Source organism: Hypomesus nipponensis, chromosome 8, assembly GCF_054491055.1.
Source record: "Hypomesus nipponensis isolate SF chromosome 8, ASM5449105v1, whole genome shotgun sequence".
NCBI classification, from domain to species: domain Eukaryota; kingdom Metazoa; phylum Chordata; class Actinopteri; order Osmeriformes; family Osmeridae; genus Hypomesus; species Hypomesus nipponensis.
In genome coordinates, this window is record NC_140368.1 from 16,062,479 (window position 1) to 16,084,547 (window position 22,069).

The following is a 22,069-nucleotide window of genomic DNA, read 5'->3' on the forward strand; positions in this document are numbered from 1 at the left end:
GCACTCAGTGGGCCTACAGCTGATTTGCTGAGTTGGAGGCTGAAAGTCTCGCTTGTAGCGAACAGCCGCATCAACATTTGGTTGCCCGACTGCTTCATTGTTCAGCTCACAAAAATTGTGTAAAACAAAGCAAGCAATTATGACCATAGATAAATCATTCAGTTTCAAGTCCATTGGTCTCCGTAGTGCACCAAAGCGCGCCTTCAAGCGTCCAAAGGCGCATTCGATTACCATCCGTGCTTTGCAAATGGACAGTCCAAAGTACTGCTCCTGGGGTGTCAGTCCACCGCTTGCATATTCTTTCATGAGATAGGGCATTAGAGGATAGGCTGGATCCCCCAACAAAAACACGGGGACTGGGTTTTCTCCCTTGACTACTACCTTTGGACATGAAGGAATCGTGCCATCTTTAAGGTGCTTATTGATCCTAGAATTTGCAAATACGCAAAGCCACTCCGCTGGCTGCTCTTTTTCTGATATTCAACTAAATTGTCAAACAAATTCCTCCGATGTTCATATAGTTTAACTTACAGAAACAAGTTATACCTTAAAATGTAGGAACACTTGTCCTCTTTCAGCCAATGTAACTACTAAAGAGCTCACATTTACAGATTTTCAGCTTTGAGCCTTGAAGCGAGAGCAGCCTTTCAAATTCTCTCACTAACTTCAATGGAGAGGTGGGTAAAATTCGTCAGAGAAGGCCGAAAGGAAGACGATTTTAAAACTGCCGGTAGAGTTGTATTTCTGACCGCACAGACATATAAAGTACATATCTGGTTTCGGCTTGGGTCTCGGAAAATATCCAAATTTTTGGGATTGGATGTATAGTTTTGCGTGTAGGTTAACTTGTTTGAGGTGTGGATCCCAGCTAAATGTTTATTCTCTCTGCCCAGCTCGTTAGCGATCACAGCTGCGCCATCACCGTGACAACCAAACAGACACGCACCATGAAAGCAGATTTGGGTAACGTTTTGGAAACTGCCAAAAGAGTTGTATTTCTGACCGCACAGACACATAAAGGATATCAATGGTTTCGGCAGAGTCTTGGGTCTCGGAAAATATCCTTATTTTTTGGATTGGACGTACAGTTTTGCGTCGAGGTTAACTTGTTTGAGGTGTGGATTCTAGCTACATTTCTCACAATCGAGCAAGCGCAATGGCTGTCCATAACTAAAAACGGTTCAACTTTTTTCCACAATCGACCAAATTGGCCAAACAAGATATGTACATTGAACTTAAAGTATACATAATCTAGCTAGATCGTTTTTATTTTAGCAAGTTTAACAGAAATCGGCAAAAATCGAGGCTCGACTGTCATGGCTGACCGTCACAAACAGCCAAACCAGGGCTGGAGTAAGTGTTTGCTGCAGCTGGTGTTAATCCTACGAACAAACGCTTTGTAACTGGAAAGCTTTTACTTTTAATTGACGATATTGAACACATATGTAAAGTAACTTGTCTTTACTCTAAATATCTTCTCTGTTTTCAATTTAAAGTTGTAGATCTAGCTTATGTAGAAAATCTTCCTTTGCATCCTCTCTAGCTTCACGCCTTCGGTTATTATTCAAGCCTACGGTGTTAATACATACCACTTTGACACACTTGCAAGAAATGATCCGCTGGTTAGATGTAGCATGATCTTGTTATTTACGTATAAAAAACTCACCAGGGACAGCGACAACATCGGCAACCCTGCACTATGAATTATTATTTTGATGTCATCTTAAATTAAGTGTCTGAACAGGACTGGGTGTGCAGGCACGCATGATTCGTTTCTCCTCCAGCTTGAGATTCTAGGTTAGAAATGTTGCCAGTCTGTTGCCAATGACCAGCGGTTGCTACGTTTTTCCAGCAAGTTCAAGTCATTCCAGTGTTGTCCTTTTACCTTCAAAATTGTTCAACCCAGACTTCAGCAACTGGTTTTCTGCAAAATTTTCAAATTTTCCTGCAGCTGATCTTTCTGAAATGTTCCCCTTTTTGTTTTGGATTTTTCTTCTTCTTTTCTTCTGTTTTCTGCCTTCATCTTACTCCAGGTCCTTTCAAAAATACATTTCACAGCAGTATCTTCCAACTGCCAGTACTTTTGCATTTTTTTCCCTTCTTTTCTGTACCATTCTGCCTTCATCATGCTGCAGGTCTTTTTCTAACATACATTTCAGGCCTTTTGAAACTCCAGCAAATATTTTTTTGCTACATTTTCAAATTTTTATACATTGTTTCTCTTCTTTCTGATTTTTTTCACTTTGTTTTGCATTTTTCTTCTCTTTCCTGTAGTTTTATGCCTTCGTCCAGCTCCAGCTTTAAAATACCTTTCGGTCGCTTTGAAGCTTCAGCTTATATCTTTCTCAATTTTCAGATATTTTTGCATGGTCAGCTATCCCAATTCAGGTTTTCAGCATTCTCACTGCTGTTTCGCAGAAAAAGCCTTTTCTAGTTGTGAGAAATTGTTTTTCAACTTCGGCGTTCTTCCGCCGTTTTTTGGCCTTTATCTAGTGCTGCATACTTTCACCGAATCCTACAATTTTGGAATCAAAACGTTCAGCTACTTCAGGAGATGTTGGCTATGACTTCTGGTATTTCACACTTTTATACTTTTTAAAGAATTAAGGTTTTTGTGCAAATTAGTCTCCCATTAAAAGTAATGGTAAATCCTTTCAAATTATTACAAATCTTCCTCCTCTTTCAAAGTTAACTACTTCAGCATACTTTCAGCTAGAGACACCATTCAACCTTTACAAGACATTCAGCCACTCCCAAATGCTTTTTCAAATATTCAGCCAAATTTGAATTGTGACAGTTTTAAATACATGAAAAATTTAGCTCCTTCTTGATTTTTATGATTTTATGATCTTTTTCTGACATTCAACTAAATTGTCAAACAAATTCCTCTGACTTTCATGTAGTTTAACTTACAGAAACAAGTTATAACTTAAAATGTAAAAAAAACTTGTCCTCTTTCAGCCAATGTAACTACTAAAGAGCTCACATTTACAGATTTTCAGCTTTGAGCCTTGAAGCGAGAGCAGCCTTTCAAATTCTCTCACTAACTTCAATGGAGAGGTGGGTAAAATTCATCAGAGAAGGCCGAAAGGAAGACGATTTAAAAACTGCCGGTAGAGTCGTATTTCTGACTGCACAGACATATAAAGGACATCTCTCATTCAGGTTTTCAGCATTCTCACTGATGTTTCGCAGGAACAGCCTTTTCTAGTTATTATTAATATTATTAATAATAATAATATTAATACTCTCATAGAGACCATGGTTCAGAAGCCGTTAAGCTTTCAGAGGTTTGCATCCACTGTTAGTAAGAAATCTCAGTCGCTTCTCACCCTGTTTTAAGAAAATGAAATCTAGGGCGTCTTTTATTTTCCTTTTGTGTTGGGTTAGTGCCAATTAATGTTTGGTACTCTTCCTTGTATGTATTTGCTGGGACGTGGTAGGCTGGGGTTGTGGTATGGTGTATAGGGCATCATATTATTCTAGGAGGTTCTGAGGCTTGATTACCCTTTGAGGTTTTTTTACCCCTTGGCTGTGATTGGTCCGTATTAAGAACTGCTTGAGTCAGGGGTGGGGGCGGGGTTGCCGTGACCAACAAGAAAGCAGAATCCTTTGACCGCCGTTGTTGTAAGTTTTTACAATTCATATTTCAGCTAAACAGTACATGTAAATCAGCATCTGAATGAAAATGTGATGAGAAATGGGCAGTGTAGTTGCTGAAAATTTGCTTATTTTATTGATGAAACGGCTCATTTGTAAATTGCTCCGACATTTTGATAATCAAGCTAGCATTGCAGTGCAGCGCTATCTACTGTTCTGGCGGTGAATGTCTTTCAGCACGCAGAGCCGTTGGAGTAGTATAAATTCAACCAATCCGTCCGACTCCGTGCGTGCGTCTAGCCGTAACCGAGTCGGAGAAGTATAGATCGGCCTTTACTCCTCTCTTTGTTCTCCCCTCCCCCTCTTGCATTTAGCTAGCTGCGTTGGAGAAGCCTGCTCATTGTGCCACATTTTGTATTTCTGTCCAGGTAATGTCACCTTTGTATGTAATGCTGTTAATCTAGTTACATTTTGCTAATCTGTTATTGGTTATGGTTAGCCTCAGTCTGTGCGTAGACTTTCTGAGCCAGCTGCGTTGGAGAAGCCTGCTCATTGTGCCACATTTTGTATTTCTGTCCAGACTTTTTGAGGGTACAAATAAACTCTCACACCGCCAGAGAAGTTGTCTGTCCAATCATTCACAACGCAAGTGTCAGACTCAAGGCGGGCTACACTACTTCCATTTATCAACAACTCCAACGCAGATGGCTGGCGCTGTCAGGCCAAATAGTGTCCTAGGGCCAAATACTGTCCTACCTGACATCACAATGCAGTTCCGAAGCAAGGACGCGTCCGTCGCTATGCCGACCTTAAATTCCTGAGATATCTACGCGTGCTAGCAGGAAACTGTCATCTTTGCTATACTGGTTAGCCTACCGGGTAGGAAGTTTAGATATAGGCTTATTTAAACCAGTATATACTACTCTACTATAAGTTTTCACTCGTTCAATAGCTGGTGTTAGCTAGCTAGTTGTTTTCGTCAAAAAAAATTACTTATTTAGCATCAATTTTAACAGACCGGGAAGGCAACACGTAGGTTATAATATTCTACCTGCGCGCGTTGCTGTCTTGGGAATGTCGAACGAGTGAAAACTTAAAATAGTAGAGTAGAATAAACGGGTTTAAATAAGCCTAAATACAAAACTTCCTACCTAGTAACGAGTATAGCAACCAGGACAGTTTCCTGCTAGCACACGTAGATATCTCAGGAATTTAAGGTCGGCATAGCGACGGACGCGTCCTTGCTTCGGAACGGCATTGTGACGTCAGGTAGGACACTATTTAGCCCTAGGACACTATTTGGCCTGACAGCGCCAGCGTCAACAGTGCCGGTCCTAGGACATTGGGCAGCTTCGATTACTTTTTATAGTACAAAATTGCTGTCAATCAAAAGGAGATGCATTGTTTTGACAGACGCTCCAATCATCACTCGGAAGCCCAGGATCTTGGCCAGCCCACTTCTCAGTGATGTGCGGTAATGTTAGTAAGAGGCTAGGCACTGAGTTATAAAATCCAGATAATTTATTGTTAGGCTAATATGTCAAAACAGTCAACGCAGTAAACAGTAGGCTACAAGCAGTACCCTACAGCCGCTGAATGTTAGCACAGCCACATAGCCAATCTTTAATTTCTTCATACCAGTCTGTTTGAAACGATGAAAACATGTTGTCCCTTTTGCTGCAGTTGTCCATCTAAGTCTGGCGTAGACCTCCCTCTTGCTGTTAACTCCCTTTTAGAATAAAATCGAGCTTGGAGAAATTTCTTAACTCGCTTACAACGCTTATACGCTTACAACGTAGCCGGTATAATGACGTTAGCTGCGCAAATGTCCAGTAATATCTCGATTTTAATTGGTCCATGTTTAATACGTAACGTAGATGATTACTGGTATAACATATTTACGTGCAAAGGCCAAGCCCCACCCCTCGACTCTCGGCTTGAGGCAACAGCCCCGGTGGATTTGGTATTGCATTTCCGATTTTCTACCCGACTCGTCCGGTCGTTTTTATTCTATTAACTCCAGTCAACATATCGAAAACTATCTCCCCCAATAATTTTTGTTATATTCTCGAACCTGGCTCATACTACTAGCTTTTTCATAGAATAATTTTTCCAGATTTTTGCAAAGATACCAATCCGAAATGGGTAAACTAGCAGCCCATTTATTTGCTTACGTCAAGAAAAGTTGCCTGGAAACGTGCTCGCGGATACGAACAATGAACGAGCACAAAAGGGAGCATCAGCAAATCGCTGATTTACCTGAGCTGAATGAGAACAAAGAGAAAGGATTTGATAATCTACAGCTGCCTGCCTTTATTGTAGTTTTACAAATGGTTGCACATACATGACGGTTGTTTGTAGAGTTAATTTAAGTTATTTTAAAGCAGATTTAACCATTTTGTAATGAACGCTATTATGCACATGGCATGACAAACGTAATTATAGCCTAATCTACTTAGTTATAATATTGTGGCATGTTACGGCTTCATTATATATTGTTGACATGTTATTCTGAGGCAAAGACAAAGATGAATAAATCATGTCTGATAACGTCAATATTGTCATGGTCGTTATATTGTTAGAACTTTAAGTCAGTTAACACCACAACGATGGCATTAACAATAAGCTAGTAATTGTAAACAACACTCATCATCATTATAATAGTAAAGGTATAGGCTTAATTTGCTTTGCAAAGCTAGAACAACAACGGAGCCAGATATTCAGGTTTAAAGTTAATTTATCCGACACAATACATAAGCAGTTAAACTATAAACACAAAGCAAAAAGAACAACGTATAGGCCCTGCACGTATAATACTACAGTACTAATAGTATTGATTTTCGTAAAGTTCACATGTAGGCTATCTGCTTCTTGATCGGACTTGTACCACATTCTGACAGTTTTCTGCAATGCCTTAGCTCCAGCTCACAAGCTCGCGACTGGTTGTCGCAAAGTATGACGTATACAGCTAGTTGCAAGCATGCATGAGTTTCGGAGCTAGGAACAAGCTTCTGCGCAAGACCGGACGAGTCGGTCTGGAAAGATGGCGCGGTCCGTTAGGAGCTCTCGCTTGCCTCACTGCGCCACTGAGCACTTTTCATAGAAATGAATGGGAACGCCATCTTGGAAGACAGAAGTAGCTGTCTCTATTTATATTAACTCTATGGCAAAGGCACAGAAGAGTTGTGCCTTTCAACGTACATGTTGAAGAATACAGGATCGAAGTGCGCATGCGCAACATTTACAAGGAATTACATACATATTGCATATATAAATCACAAGAATAATCAGTAAAAATACAAATACAAGTTTATTAAATACAATTATTTAATAAACATTTTTACGTTTGAATTTTGGCAGGGTAGGCAGTGCCTACCTTGCCTACCCTGACTGCACGTCACTGCCACTCCTCCATTCACCCCAAGAGACGCTGAGCGTCCAGGGCAGGACTTAATCGCAGCATTTATCCAATGACCGTATAGTTTCGAAGCACTTAAAAAAACTGTTCCAAGCAGCCCCATTGAAGTCCATGGAAGCTGAGCTTCAACAGGGAAATGCACTGTGGCACTACGGAATGTATGAAAAGGAAATCAGTCAGTCGACTTGCTAATACATGTAGCTGATTCTGAATGAACAAGTCTTCGATATGAACGTGTTGTAACGCATTAAAAATGATAACATCATAGTAAATATTTGACCATGACATTTTTTTTATGTTAGGGGAAGCTGAATTTCCCTTGCAGTCTTAAATAAATAGCCACTGGTCATCAGCAAAAAAAAACAAATTTTAACAGTTCAGACACATTACAAATATCATTTATATACAGTATAAACAGTTTAGGGCCTAACACTGAACCTTGTGGAACCACACAAGTAACCTTCAAAAAAACAGAGTTAACATTATACATTTGAACATATTAATATCGGTCATCTAGGTAACTTCTTAGCCATGAGTATGCTATCCCTCTAATACCATGGAGGGATGGCATATACCTGTCAGGAGCAGGGAGGAAGAGAGAGAAGTAGGAAAGGAGAGAGGAGCAGACAGGAGCAGATCGGAGGAGAGGGGATTAGAGGGAGAAGCAGAGAGGAGCAGGGAGGAGGGAGAAGGAGGGAGAAGGAGCAGGGAGGAGCCGACATGAAATGAAGGAATCTTTCAGAACCTGCACCTTCATAGGTGCTCATTCATCACAAGGCTGCCCTTTAATATGAATGAACTTTCTGTGAGTTCACACACCTATCAGTAGCACATACATACACACAAATACACACATGGGGAGGGGTTTGGTATGACTCCTCACCATATCTGTGGACATGAAAGAAGAGCGTAAGAACAGAATAAGAAGGGAGGGGAGAGATAAGAGGAGAAGTGTGTAATGTCTGGTAACTGAACACATCCACTCACTGGTATATATACATATACACCCACACACATACACATACTGGTATATATCCATACACCAACTCAGATACACAGTCACACACAGAGCAGCAGCAGCTAACTGGGTCCAGATGTGTTCAGGGCTTTGGAATGCAGCAGCATGGTTGTTAATGGATGCAAACAGACGATTAGAAAAACACTCTGACTGACTGTTGCTCTGACTGACTGCTGTTCTAACTGACTGTTGCTCTGACTGACTAATTGGTGCTCTGACTGACTGACTGTTGTTGCTCTGATTGACTGACAGACTGACTGATTGCTGCTCTGACTGACTACTGCTCTGACTGATTGTTCCTCTGAACAACTGACTGACTGTTCCTCTGATTGACTGACAGACTGACTGACTGACTGCTGCTCTGACTGACAGAGAGCTTATGAGACAAAAGTAGTATTCTTGTTGTTTTTTGTGTGTTTGATTGTATAATGCTTATTTTTTTATTTGTCTTATTGTACAGTACTGTTTAACTTTGGTTGGTTCTAAATGTGCTTCAGATTGAATTCTGACTTGACTGCTGCTGGTCTGACTAATTGCTGCTCTGACTGACTATTGCTCTGACTGACTGCTGGTCTGACTGACTGACTGACTGCTACTTTGACTGACTAACTGCTGCTCTGACTGACTGATTGCTGCTCTGACTGACTGCTGCTCTGACGGACTGTTGCTCTAATCGACTAACTGCTTCTCTGACTGACTGACTGACTGCTACTGACTGCTGTTCTGACTGACTGCTGCTGACCGAATAACTGCTTCTCTGACTGACTGATTGCTGCTCTGACTGACTGACTGGTTGCTGCTCTGGCTGACTGCTGCTCTGACGGACTGTTGCTCTAATCGACTAACTGCTTCTCCGACTGACTGACTGACTGACTACTACTGACTGCTGCTCTGACTGACTGACTGCTACTGACATCTGTTCTGACTGACTGCTGATGACTGACTGATGCTTGGACTGACAAAGAGCTTATAAAATTGTTTATTTTTGTTGCTTTTGTATATGTTTTGTTGTGTGTGTTATGTTGTTTAACGCTAAATTTTTTATCTGGCTTATACTGTTTAACTTTGGTTATTTTTAAACATGCTTCAGATTGAATTCTGACTTTAATGCTGCTGCTCTGACTAACTAGACCAAGACAAGAGTTGATCTGGCAGACTGCTCTTAGACAGCTCTCCACCCAAGCGGACGGGACGAATATTTCAGTTTGGTGTGGCGTTACACTGGTGTTTGAACTGGGCTTTAGTTTACAAAAGGGAGGGAGGGAAAGAGAGGAGGAAGGGAGGGCAAAGAGTGGAGAGAGGGAGGAAGGATAGGGAGTATGTATTAACCCAGAGCTGAACTTAGACCAGGCAAGACTGTTATGGTCCTGTCGGAAAAGTTTAAAATGTTATCCTGAATAAGAATGATTCTGTGTTCAGTATTCCTTGGGTGCAAAGAGAGGCCTACCCCCAAATCTGAAGTCTGGGTAAACATACAAGACCCTTATCTTGGGGCTAAGAACTAAGAAGAGGGGGGTTTGGTTGTTTTAAGGAGATACTGTATGACAAGGACTAGGTGGAGATGCAAGGTCTGGTGACCATTTGCTTGACACTTATGTGAAGGAGCTTTTACGACATCAGGACCGGAGATTCTGTTGTTGTGTTTCAATCAGGGTTGATGTTGTAAACACGCACACACTCACGTGCGCCAGTTCTATGCAAGGGACCCAATGAAGAAGAGCCATGGGACATTTGCATGCCTTTGTTTTAACCAATGACTGTCAAGAGCGGGTCTGTTTAAATAGCTAGCTAGCACAACATGCTAGCAGACAAACTTTGTAGCACAATGGCGTGGGATGTTTTGCCCACCAGGTGACAAGCAAATGGTCACAAGACCTTAGTCTTCCTTCTAGCTGTCACTCAGTATCTCCTTTAAATAAACAAACAAACCCCCCTCTTCTTAGTCCTCAGCCCCAAGATAAGGGTCTTGTATGTTTACCCAGAGTTCAGATTTGGGGGTAGGCCTCTCTCTGCACACAAGGAATGCTGAACACAGTATAATTTTATACAGAATAAAGTTACATCTTCAATTTTTCTGACAGGGGAGGAGGATGGGAAGAGAGGGACAGTGAAAGGAGGAAATAGGGACCGGTGTGTGAGACAAGTTCAGTGGTTTACCCCTCGGACAGCAGTGTGTGTGTCTCACCTGGGTGTCACGTTCATTGTTGTGGTTTAGTGAGGTGTCCATGCCCTGAGGCTTGTCCTCCAGACGTAGGCAGAGAAGCCAGGTCACCAGTCCAGCAACCAGCATCCCGATGTCTGGTATAAACACTCGGATACCGTTTCCTGCATCCGCTCCCTGCACACTGGACACACACACAGAAATTAATTTTGGAGTTTGATTTAACATCACTTTAAAGTAGAAAGATTGTCACACTCAGTTAGATGTACAGTTTTTGCTGTGAATGAGAAAAACATTTAAAGAACATTAACTCAATTCATGTTTTTTTACAATCAGTTTCTTACATTTCAATTACAATAGTTTTGTTTCAAATGCCAACAGTTATATCCCATATTTCACTCTATAGATATTGCACTTGTTGCAGCACCATGGCTATGTTGTTATACTGTATTACAAAAATTTGACATCACAAAACACCATGTTTGTGGATTGGTAAAGTTAGGGATGGGGTGGTCATTTAAATTTCAATTTTTTTGAGATCATAACTTTCAACGTAAAACATAGTTTTGAGTTTTTTATTTATTGCTAAGGAACTTTTGGTAACCCTTCTTTTTACAGTCCCCTAAGTACTATGTATTTACATAGAAAGTAAAGGGTATGTTTTTTATTTTATTGGGTATTACCGATTGTACCAAGGTGGTAAATACATAGATAATTTGAAGTATTTACCCATTAACTAAATACTAACGTGCTGGTCATTACTGGGCATGTTTTCTGTATTATTGGGTATCACCGATCGGTACCAAGGTGGTAAATACAGAGATAATTTAACGTATTTACCCATTAACTAAATACTAACGGGCCAGTCATTACTGGGTCATTTTCACTGGTCCTAACTAGGTAAAGACAGAAGACAAAACTTAGTATTTACCTGTAAACTTATAAATATTACTATTTAAATACCGCTGGTAGTAAGTTGGTAACTACGGGAGATATGGTAAATTATAATGTGTTATTGGGTAAATACCACCCCTACTAAGTAGGTAAAGACTGCCAAGCTCCAGCAGAATTACGAAAAAAATATTCTACTATTACCCTGCATTTACCTAAGGTTTATATCGGTAACAGTCCACGTCTAATGAGAATATAAGATAGTACTTTTCAATAAAATACCTTTTCAGATACATTTATCGATGATAGCCTCATTTACTTGGCTGGTATACCTACCTCCACGGGAAGAGTTTTCCTCTACTATCATGGTAAATCTTCTTGGATACTGGGTATGTTCTTGCGCATGTTTGGACTATTTACTGAGTAAGTCATCTGAAACTGGACTGTAAAAGGAAGCTGTGTTTGTTTCCATGGTGTTACCAGTCTCTTACCATTATCCTTTGTGAGCAAATACCACTTTGTCAACGTTACCCTTAGTATGAACTTCTACTATACGTTCCAAGGCGATACCAGGTAAAACATGGCTATGTACTCAGTAAGTTATCTGAAACTAGACTGTAAAAGGAATCCATGTTTGTTTCCATGGTGTTACCAGGCTCTTACCATATCCTTTGTAAGCAAATATTACTTTGTCAACGTTACCCTTATTATGAACTTGTAATATACGTTCCAGGGTGATAGCAGGTAAAACATGGCTATGTACTCAGTAAGGAATCTGAAACTGGACTGTAAAAGGAAGCTGTGTTTGATTCCATGGTATTACCAGCCTCTTACCATATACTTTTCAACTGTTCATTCCCTTCTCCATGCAATAAACACAAACTTGGATTATGTTACTTAGCAAAACATGACACCTCACTCTGTTAATTGTAACATTATTTTAAATTAAAGCATTGTTTCCATGGCATGACATGAACAAATACAAAGGTTAAATCTATACAAACTTCCATATAAAAACTAAAAATTCATAAACTTTGTACCATAGAACACGTCAGTATTAGTTTGGCCCCTATGGTTTGTTTTTCTACAGCTCCTGTAACATAAAACATAGTCAAACAAATATCTAAGATTCTACCTATTTGAAGTAATATGTTAGAATACAGAATAATCGAATGGCTCTGAGTGTAACCTGTGTGGTAGCCAACCGTGCTGTGGTCGTGTTGGTTCTTTAGAAGTGGTTGCACACTGGGCATCGTTTTTTCCTTGCCAGCAGCCTCTCCCTCTGGAGCCTTCTTATTAAGCTTTTACCACCTTGAGCCGTCCTCTGAAGTAATATGTGTAAATGTCATACTGCTAAAACAGATGTTAAATGAGATAAAGTAATATTAGCACTCAGGAGCTTCGTTTTCTTCGCGAGAAGAACGAAGAGACTTTGGATGCAGATATCACGCATCGTGAGATTAAAATGGCTAGCAAAGATGAAAATGGCTAGCAAAGATTAAAATGGCTAGCTTTGGCCTCAAACTATGTTCTGGAACAATCATCGTTCTACTGGCAGCTAATGGATGATAATAGACCGATGGTTCATCCAATCACCTGTCAACTAGATATGGAAGTTCCAGGTTTTATTCTGAAAAGTTTCTTCCATCAGTGAGTGGTTTTGACAGTTGTTGGTTGGTTTCGTTTAACGGTGCATGAGCTAACTCCAGCAGCAGTCTTGCATTACTAGGTAAATCACAAAATAATACATACCCTAATTACATCATTTTTTGTCATGCAAAAGTATAGCAATGCATATTAAACTAGAGAGGGTACAATTTCTGGGGAAATTGTAGGGTGTGCTTGCTTGCTTCAGTTGCAGGCAGGGCTCGAAATTGGCACCCACCAAGCGCCAATGGCGTGTAGATATTTGGGCTGGCAACTTAATTGTGTCCGATGCTCCGCTATTTAGCGAGTGAAATTGCGGAGTACAGCTCCCGACTACCGCGCCCGTCATGGTTAAAAAAAGCTTGCATCGCCAACACGAACAGTTGTGCGCGCATGTAGATGGCAAAAAACTGGGAACATACCTTTTATAACAGCTAGAGAATGACACGGATAATACAAATAGTCAAGATTTAAAAATACAAAAAAGGTCGAGGATGACAGCATTACATAGAGAAAGCAATTCCCCATTGATCTGTCACATTAGAATTTTCATTTGGAAAATCCCGAGCAAATGAAAAATGTCGCCTATGAAAAATGTCAGCGAATATGTTCTCAATAGTATGTTTCAAGTAGGCTACAGCCGAACCCTCGTTCTGTTTGAATCAATAGTAATCGAGTTGATAAGCGTGTCTTCTTGTCTGATCAATATGCAACTGTGAGGTGCGCGAATGGACAGAGCGGCCAGTAAACTGTCGTTCTGCTGAGAGTGCCAGCCCGACGTGCACGAATACACCTGTACAAATGCAAATGAAATTTCCACTCCAAATGCTGACAAAAGTTTGATCTACGATTTCCAACGCAGCCTCCATTGGTATTCTTAACCTGGAATTATAGTGTAAGCACGAAGAAAAAATTGCAAAACACCTGGGAATATATACATAGTATATATATATATATATATATATATATATATATATATAAATATATATATATTCATTTTATTTTTATTTTTTTGGAGCACCGAAGACCAATTTTGACCCAGGAAAAACCCCTGCATTCTGAGAGTGATTTATAATGATATTAAAATCATAGGTAAAAGTTGTTTATGTCAAACTATTTCAGAGAACGTCTGAAATGCAAAGTTTAATTTTGGCCGGTAAAAAATATTATTGGCTGGTAATTTTTTCCATCTTCCAGCCATTTTGGCTGGTAAGCCAAAAAGTTGATTTCGAGCCCTGGTTGCAGGTGTGTCAGTTTTCCCTTCTAGTGATATTACAAGCATTTAACCTACCCATATTGCATAATTCACTAAGAACACCCTTTGAAACAAGGAACCCCCTTTGAAACAAGCTACTGTTACGGTGCGTGTCCACTGCAGTGTAGCGGAGGGTATTGTGGGAAGGCGAGCGGGCGTCGAAAGTTGGATTTTCTCAACTTTATGTAAATGAGGAGCGTGAAAACGCTAGCATTGGCCAATCGGATTGGTTTCTTGTTTCTTGTAACATAGCAACTGTTTGTCATGGTAAACATTTCGAGGTTTGACAATTTGAAGATGGAAGAGCAACTCATTGTATGTGTGTCTACACACTCAGTCTTGTTTTATACTCCTCTGTACGATTAAAGAGACGTTAACAAAAAATGTATACCTGGCGCAGGGTTGCCGAGGTTGTCGGTGTCCCTGGTGTGTTAAATTCAGTCTTGTCACTTTAGCTAGCTACAGTACGGAACCTAGCTCTAACTTTCTTCTGTGCTAGCTGCATACTGTACTAGTCTAGCTACAGTAGTCTAGTTTACCAGGCACACGATTGACATTCAACGTTGAAATGCTGCTTGGCAGTCACTCGCTAGCAATACAGTAAATGTGTAGTGGCCATAACCGAGCGAATGTTACTGAGGTGCTGTACAGTACTGAACCCATAGCCTAGTTGACAAGATCATGCAACATCTAGTTAGTGTATCTGATTCCTTGCATCATGCAGTGTAAAAGCTGTATACTAAAACTGGTGGTTCCCATCCTTGATTGTGATTGGCTATATCGCGTTCCATGCCGTTGTAAAATCCAGCATAACCTCACAGGTTGTCCTCATAACATTCTTTAACATTCCATATTACTGCGCATCGAATATTTCAAATTGAAAAAGACGGCAAATATGTCCATCTGGCTGTTGCGTGGCAACGATTTATGTAGGAACTATACTTTGTAGTAGGAAGAATGACGGTTTATTATTAAACTATTTTGTTTCTAATTGTTTTTATTGATGAAACCATATCAAATATTTGTAGTAACAGTTTTAGAAAAGCAATAAGCCCCGCGAGTCCGTGGTTTACGCTGATTTTAGAACAGGTAACAACTCCCCTTACCTGTTCTAAATCAGCGTAAACCACGGCCTCTTGGGGCTTATTGCTTAATTTTGATAGACAGGAGCACCTATATTTATATCAATAATGATCGATATTGTAAGTACATGAACCCAAGTCTGCACACTTGTCCATGACACCGTTTTACACAAACTACAACAGTGACCTTAGAGAACTACAACTCTGTAATAACTTCTCTGTATCTAACATGCCGACGAGCGTGGAGCACTGTGGGAAGGCAAGCGGTGCAGAGCGTTAAAAAAAACCCTGTAGTGGACACGCGTCACTGGCAGTAGGCCTATTTCAGATAGAATTGTGATTCAAATAGTACAGTCTGCTAACTGAAAAAAAAGTCCCCCAAAACGTAAATAAGTTCAATATTAATTTAGGGGGACATGGCTAATTCAAACACAGTTTGCTAGAGGCAAGCTATCTGCCGTTGCTATCCACACTCCACTGATTGTTTGAAAGCACAGGAAATTAGAACGTTTCTTTTGTAAGGGATAATTAAGCAATAAGCCCCAAGAGGCCGTGGTTTGCGCTGATTTTAGAACAGGTAATGGGAGTTGTTAGGCACGACGCAAAGCAGAGTTTTTGCCAGTTTTGTTTCGCCATTAAGGGGCTTATTTCCCCGATGATGACGGGCGTTCTATACATTATCCCGCTTATTACACGGCTACTTGCCAACAAAAATAACTTAACACAGTGTGTCTTTTTAAAATGTATTTGTTACCATTTGTATTGTTGATCAGCAGAGAAATAGTTTGCTTCCCTTGACAGCGGTCAAATATGCATAGCAATGGTCAAATATGAGAAAAATGTTCCCCGCAGAACGTTGGGAAGCCCCATTCAAGTGAATGGAGCATTCTACAGCATTAAGAACAGGCGTGTAATAAGACATAATAAAGTTTAGCCATAGCTGTGGCATTGAAGACATTACTGTAGCCTACCACACGGCCAGTGGGCGAGCAGAGTATGTGGCTAACGTCAAAACAAGACGCAGTCTCACTCAAATTCAAAGTTTTACACAAATAACAAACTATGCAGACCCGCTGGCTGTCTTCGCAATCGCCATATCTTTAAAACACTGCTGTCGATTTAGATGTAGACTTGACCCTGGTACGAAATTTAGAAAATACTCACCAGACGCAGATCGACAGTTGACTGAGTGTCAACACTGTTGACTTGTTGCTGCCGCAATCGTCAATGGAGGCTGACAGGCTCTCATGTAGCAAACAAATCAATGTTTTTACAGCAACCTATATTAAAATCTCACCACCTGGCTGTTTTCACAATAGTCATATTGTCATAACATTTCCCTCTTTCAGTTTTTTCGTGTAAAATTGAACTACAAAATTAGCTACAAAAAATACTACTATGACGCTTTCTAGCATCATGGCTGCCGCCTGAAAGACTAGGCCGTCTCACGGGCGACCTGCACTCGCTCAAATTTCAAAGACTTTCACGACCTAAATCAAAAATCCGAGATTGCAGTTCCACTCAAAATCGCTTTCTCTACAAAGCAAATGGTTTTGATTTTTTGGGGGTGGTATTTTTCACTCGTAATCCAAGCTCCAATTTGCGAGCTAGAAAGTCTATCACGTTGTATCCATGCGTCGTTGCTAACGTGTGTTGACGTGGTGACGTAGCGAGCACAGATTACCCTTCGTCTACTAAGGCACTTTTCCCCACAAAACCGTTGTACCCTACTAAACTGTGCAACGGAACGTAAATCCCAATACAACCAACGTAAGCGAGACCAAGACGAACATTTTGACACAGGCGTTGTCTATGTAGTCCAAATATTGACTGATCCTTAAGGGGGCAAAATTAATAAAGGAATAAATAAATATATGTGAGATAACAATGGTTTGTGCGCGCCGAAGGCAAGCACACCCCAATGATTGTATTTTGGTCTTGTGCTAATCAAATGTATTTTGATAATAAAGTTAGGCTATAGCTAATGTTAGCACATTAGCTAGCTCTAGAGTCAGCTAGCACAAGTGGCATTACAACAGTATCTATTATGTTACTGTAGCAGTCAACATTGCCTGGTTGCTCATCCACGTTGCTGACATGTATATATTCATTTTATGATTTGTCTTGTAGTTCACAGTCCAGAGGATGTTATCCACCGCTATCGTGTTCGGCGCACCAGGAGCATGACCCTCTGCCGAAAACGAAATGTCGACAAGAGCACATAGCTTTGACTGCCATCATTGGGGAAATTGTGATTTAATGTTTGTATTTTTTCATGTTATGGGAAACAGTGTAGGAAACAGTGCTTTAATTTAAAATAATGTTACAATTTACAGAGTGAAATGTCATGTTTTTCTTCGTAACATAATCCAAGTTTGTGTTTATTGCATGGAGAAGGGAATTAACAGTTAAAAAGTATATGGTAAGAGCCTGGTAACACCATGGAAACAAACACAGCTTCCTTTTACAGTCCAGTTTCAGATTACTTACTGAGTACATAGCCATGTTTTGCCTTGGAACGTATAGTATAAGTTCATACTAAGGGTAACGTTGACAAAGTGGTATTCGCTTACAAAGGATAATGGCAAGAGCCTGGTAACACCATGGAAACAAACACGGCTTCCTTTTACAGTCCAGTTTCAGATAACTTACTGAGTACATAGCCATGTTTTACCTGGTGTTTTACCATATTTTCGCCTTGGAAGTGTAGGGCTGTTTTGGCAGCCCCTTTGTCACTGGTCACCCAGACACTCGTCTGGGACAGTCGTTGATTGGCATGAATGCTAAAATGACAATCACACCTTAATGACACACCTCTGGAGAGGTGATTTCAACAGTTGAAGAGGAAGGTGGACAGAGGAAAACTGAAATTATCATTAAAAGTTGTGATTCTTGTAAATAGCGTTCTCAACAGCTTTTAATGTCATGTTTGATATGATTTAGTTTCTTATTTTATGTATTACATTGTAATTGTAATACTGTAACATGTACATGTACAGGGTTTACAGAGTTTGTGCCTGCAGCAGACCAACATGTGTTTAACATATTCCCTTGTCTTGCAAGGGCACCACTTAGTCTACTGCAGCCTTGATTAATGATCCAATTTGTATGCATTAGACAACTTTTCAGTCACATGACCGGTGTCCCCATTTTAGTCAGGTTGGGTGTATATAGGAAGAAGTTTTACCAATCACTGAGTTCTATTTACGATACAGCTCCGGTGCGTTAGGCGCTTAGTCCTCATTGTGAATACCTTTGTTAACAATTGCTCTGAAGGTATGTTTTGTATTTGATGATATTTCATTATCATTGTATTGATTATCTTACTATTTAGATAATAAACTATTAATGTGTGCATTTTAAAGTTAGCCTACTTGTTCTCCTTGAAACGTATCTATCAAGCTACGGCGGTGAAAACTTAGATCTAGTCTGGTTGATGCGGCTGACTGATTATAAACATAGACTTTTGGAGAAGGTTTTAACTTAAGGCCTCTGAGTCACTGAGTGGATCTCCACACCCCGAAGGAATTTACCGGAGCCTCTGAGTGATCAATTACATATCCTACTAGGTCTACTATGGTTAAATCCATATTATAGTAGAGATAAACGACTGATTAGTAAACACGCATACTTTAGGGTCGGTGCTCTAATCAAGCAGACGATTTTTACCTACGTCAGAGTTTCATGTCATTAACTGTTTAGCGCTCAAGGCTACAGGTAACGCACTTGTGCACATGTCTAAAATTGGAGTCAGATATTAACGAGTCAATTGTCTCCCTGAGAATCTAACCAAAAGTGAATTGTGGTTCCAAGCCAGGGACAAACACCAAGCGTCTCTGGTCTTTCGATTCACCACTTACAGAACGTATAGTATAAGTTCAAACTAAGGGTAACTTTGACAAAGTGGTATTCGCTTACAAAGGATAATGGTAAGAGACTGGTAAGACCATGGAAACAAACACGGCTTCCTTTTACAGTCCTGTTTCAGAGATTACTTACTGAGTAAATAGTCCGAACATGCGCAAGAACATACCCAGTATCCAAGAAGATTTACCATGATAGTAGAGGAAAACTCTTCCCGCGGAGGTAGGTATACCAGCCAAGTAAATGAGGCCATCATCAATAAATGTATCTGAAAAGGCATTTTCTTATATTCTCATTAGACGTGGACTGTTACCACCACCCCCCCTCCCCCCGGGAGCGCAAATTGTGTTTTTGCGTCAGTACAATATACTCAAACCATAATTGAATAAGAATGTGAAGCACCAACTACACAATAACAATATAAATGAAAAACCTTTGGCTTTGGCTGTGTGCAATAAAGGTGTTACTGATTTTCTGGATTGCTAAGGCACTAACTTTAAACTATTGGCTATTTTTGCTGAACTCTACACACTAGCCACAAAACCTTACACCACAAAATGTTATGTATATAATGTTAAACTATGGTACAGCCTCATCTGAGAAGGGAGCTAGACCATCCACCTCATGAGTGTTAAGGTGCAGTTGGACCAAGTGAAAACAATGATGCTGTGGGATTCAATTTGAATGTTTATAACATCTATTACCGTAAGTATCTTGGCAAGACAAGAAAGCAAGTGTTGCTATCAAAAAAATCTCAAGTATACTGTAGATATCAATAACCAATTATAAACAAGACTCTGCATTAGAACAAAATCGTGTCAATGAAGTTGAAATATAAAGCCGAATCCCAATACTCTGTCTTACCCCTACCCCTTACCCTTAGTTTACCCCTAGCTCATGTGTCTCGAAACTGAGGGTTAAGGGCTATAGCCATATGAAATGAGACACCACTTGGTTACGGTTGCATATATTGATGTCTCCAAAGCAAGTAGAGTTATGCACTGATATCAAACAAAATGTGTTTAAAATTTGCTGCTGATGGAGTTTAATTAAAACTGTAGACATGCATGGAGTCCATTCAAGGCTAATCAGAGAAATGCGGGACTGTTGTGCAAATCAGCATGTAACCTTAGTGTAGCAAACTAGTGATTTTTAAAAACGTTTCAATTAAGAACATGGTTGCAAATACATATGTACAGGACTGCGTAGAGCACAAAACAAGACTGTCATAATTTTTAAATCAATTATTTAAGCCGAAAATATTACATTTATGGGACTCTATGTTGTTTAATTGTATCTTGTTTAACTACATGATCTTATGGTTCTTTCCTTTTGGGACTTATTTAGTTTTCACAATGTATGCTTCATGTTTTGGTTATCCGCAATGTTTGTGGCTATCTCGTTGTTATGATCACTTGCACTTTTGTAAAGCTCACTTTTGGAAGTCGCTTTGGATAAAAGCGTCTGCTGAAGGCATAAATGTAAATGTACTCTCTGGACGATCTGTCCGCCATTGGTGCAGTTAGCCCTGTATTAACATACCCCTTGGTTTCAAGTAAACTCCCGAGCTCACTTGGTTTTAAGGGGTGTATACCCCTTCGTCTTAAAGACCAATTTATACATCTCCGTTTTTACGGAGACAGACACAGGGAACGCCCTCTCCGACGAGGAACGCCCTCTCCGTGCCCTCTCCGAGCCCCTCGGAGAGCTCTACGTGCACCTCCTAATTTTCCTGACTATCTGTCCTTAGGTCATTTTACGGATACCCCTTGGCTGTGATTGGTCCGTATTAATAACCGCTTGCGTCAGGGGCGGGGTTGCTGTGACCAACAAGACAAACAGAATCCTTTGACCGCCATTGCTGCAAGTTTACAATTCATATTTTAGCTAAACAGTACATGTAAATCAGCATTTGAATTAAAATGTGACGAGGAAAGGGGCAGTGTAGTTGCTGAAAATGTGCTTATTTTATTGATGAAACGGCGAATTTGTAAATTTGCTCCGACTTTTCAATAACCTAGGTAGCATTGCATTGCAGCGCCACCTACTCTTCTGGCAGTGAATTGTTTTCAGCACACAGAGCCGTCAGAGTAGTATACATTGAACCAATCCGTCCGACTCCATCTGTCCTTAAGTACGCAAACGGAGAAGTAAAAATCGGCCTTAACGCCAAAATATGCTTCTGCATCTCCGTTTACGGATGGGCGGGCGCACGGATATGCACGGATACGGACGGATAGACTTTGTGTATGGTTCTCCGTAGGCTGTGGGTGCTGAAAACAATTCACCGGCAAAAGAGTAGGTGGCGTTTTTTTTTTTCAAAGACAACCTTAGAGAAACCGTCTGTGCGGAAGTCTTCATCGAGTGTTTATTTACCTAGGATATCAAGTCGGAGCAAATTTACAAAATAGACGTTTTATCAATAAAATACCCACGTTTTCAACAACTGCACTGCCCATTTCTCGTCACATTTAAATTCAGATGATGATTTACATGTACTGTTTAGCTGAAATATGAACTGTAAAAACTTACAGCAATGGCGGTCAAAGGATTCTGTTCGTCTTGTTTATCACGGCAACCCCCCCCCCCCCCTGACGCAAGCGGTTCTTAACACTGACCAATCACAGCCAAGGGAGTCTCCGTAGCTCTTTGTAGCTCTCCGAAATTATGATGGACAGTTAGAAAATTAAGGAGGTGCACGTCAAGGTGTCCGATCTTTCTATTAGTGAGTCTTTCTTCTTTCTATTAGTGAGTTTTTTTTTCCTCATCTCAAATCAAGCCTGTTAAAAGGTATCACTATCGCTGGTAGGGAGATAAAAATAACCCAATTAGCCAATGACACTACACTTTTCACTCAGAACCGAAACCACATTTCTGTGGCCACTGACTTGATCAATACATTTTCAAGGGCATCTGGTGTATACCTAAATTTGGCTAAATGTGAGCTTATGGCGATCAAAGGTTGTTCTGAAACGTCTTACTGTGGTATTCCTCTTAAAAATGAGGTTCCATATTTGGGAATAGTTATTACAAAGGATCAACATAGAAGATGTTTACTTAACTTCAAACCTATTGTTGAAAAAACTAAAAAAATATTAAAATCAGTGGCTTACGAGAGATCTTTCTTTAAGAG

The 22,069-nt window shown here is 40.2% G+C and overlaps 1 protein-coding gene across 2 annotated transcripts in view; it reads right to left on the reverse strand.

Annotated features, from left to right (window-relative positions):
- The window catches only part of LOC146275317 (piezo-type mechanosensitive ion channel component 2-like), a 172,250-nt gene that overhangs the window by 119,859 nt on the left and 30,322 nt on the right, over nucleotides 1–22,069 (reverse strand). For both annotated transcript variants that reach the window (XM_084702443.1, XM_084702444.1), the window contains one exon: nucleotides 10,222–10,381. In XM_084702443.1, the coding sequence (XP_084558569.1) occupies nucleotides 10,222–10,381 (160 nt within the window). The remainder of the gene's footprint in view (nucleotides 1–10,221; nucleotides 10,382–22,069) is intronic.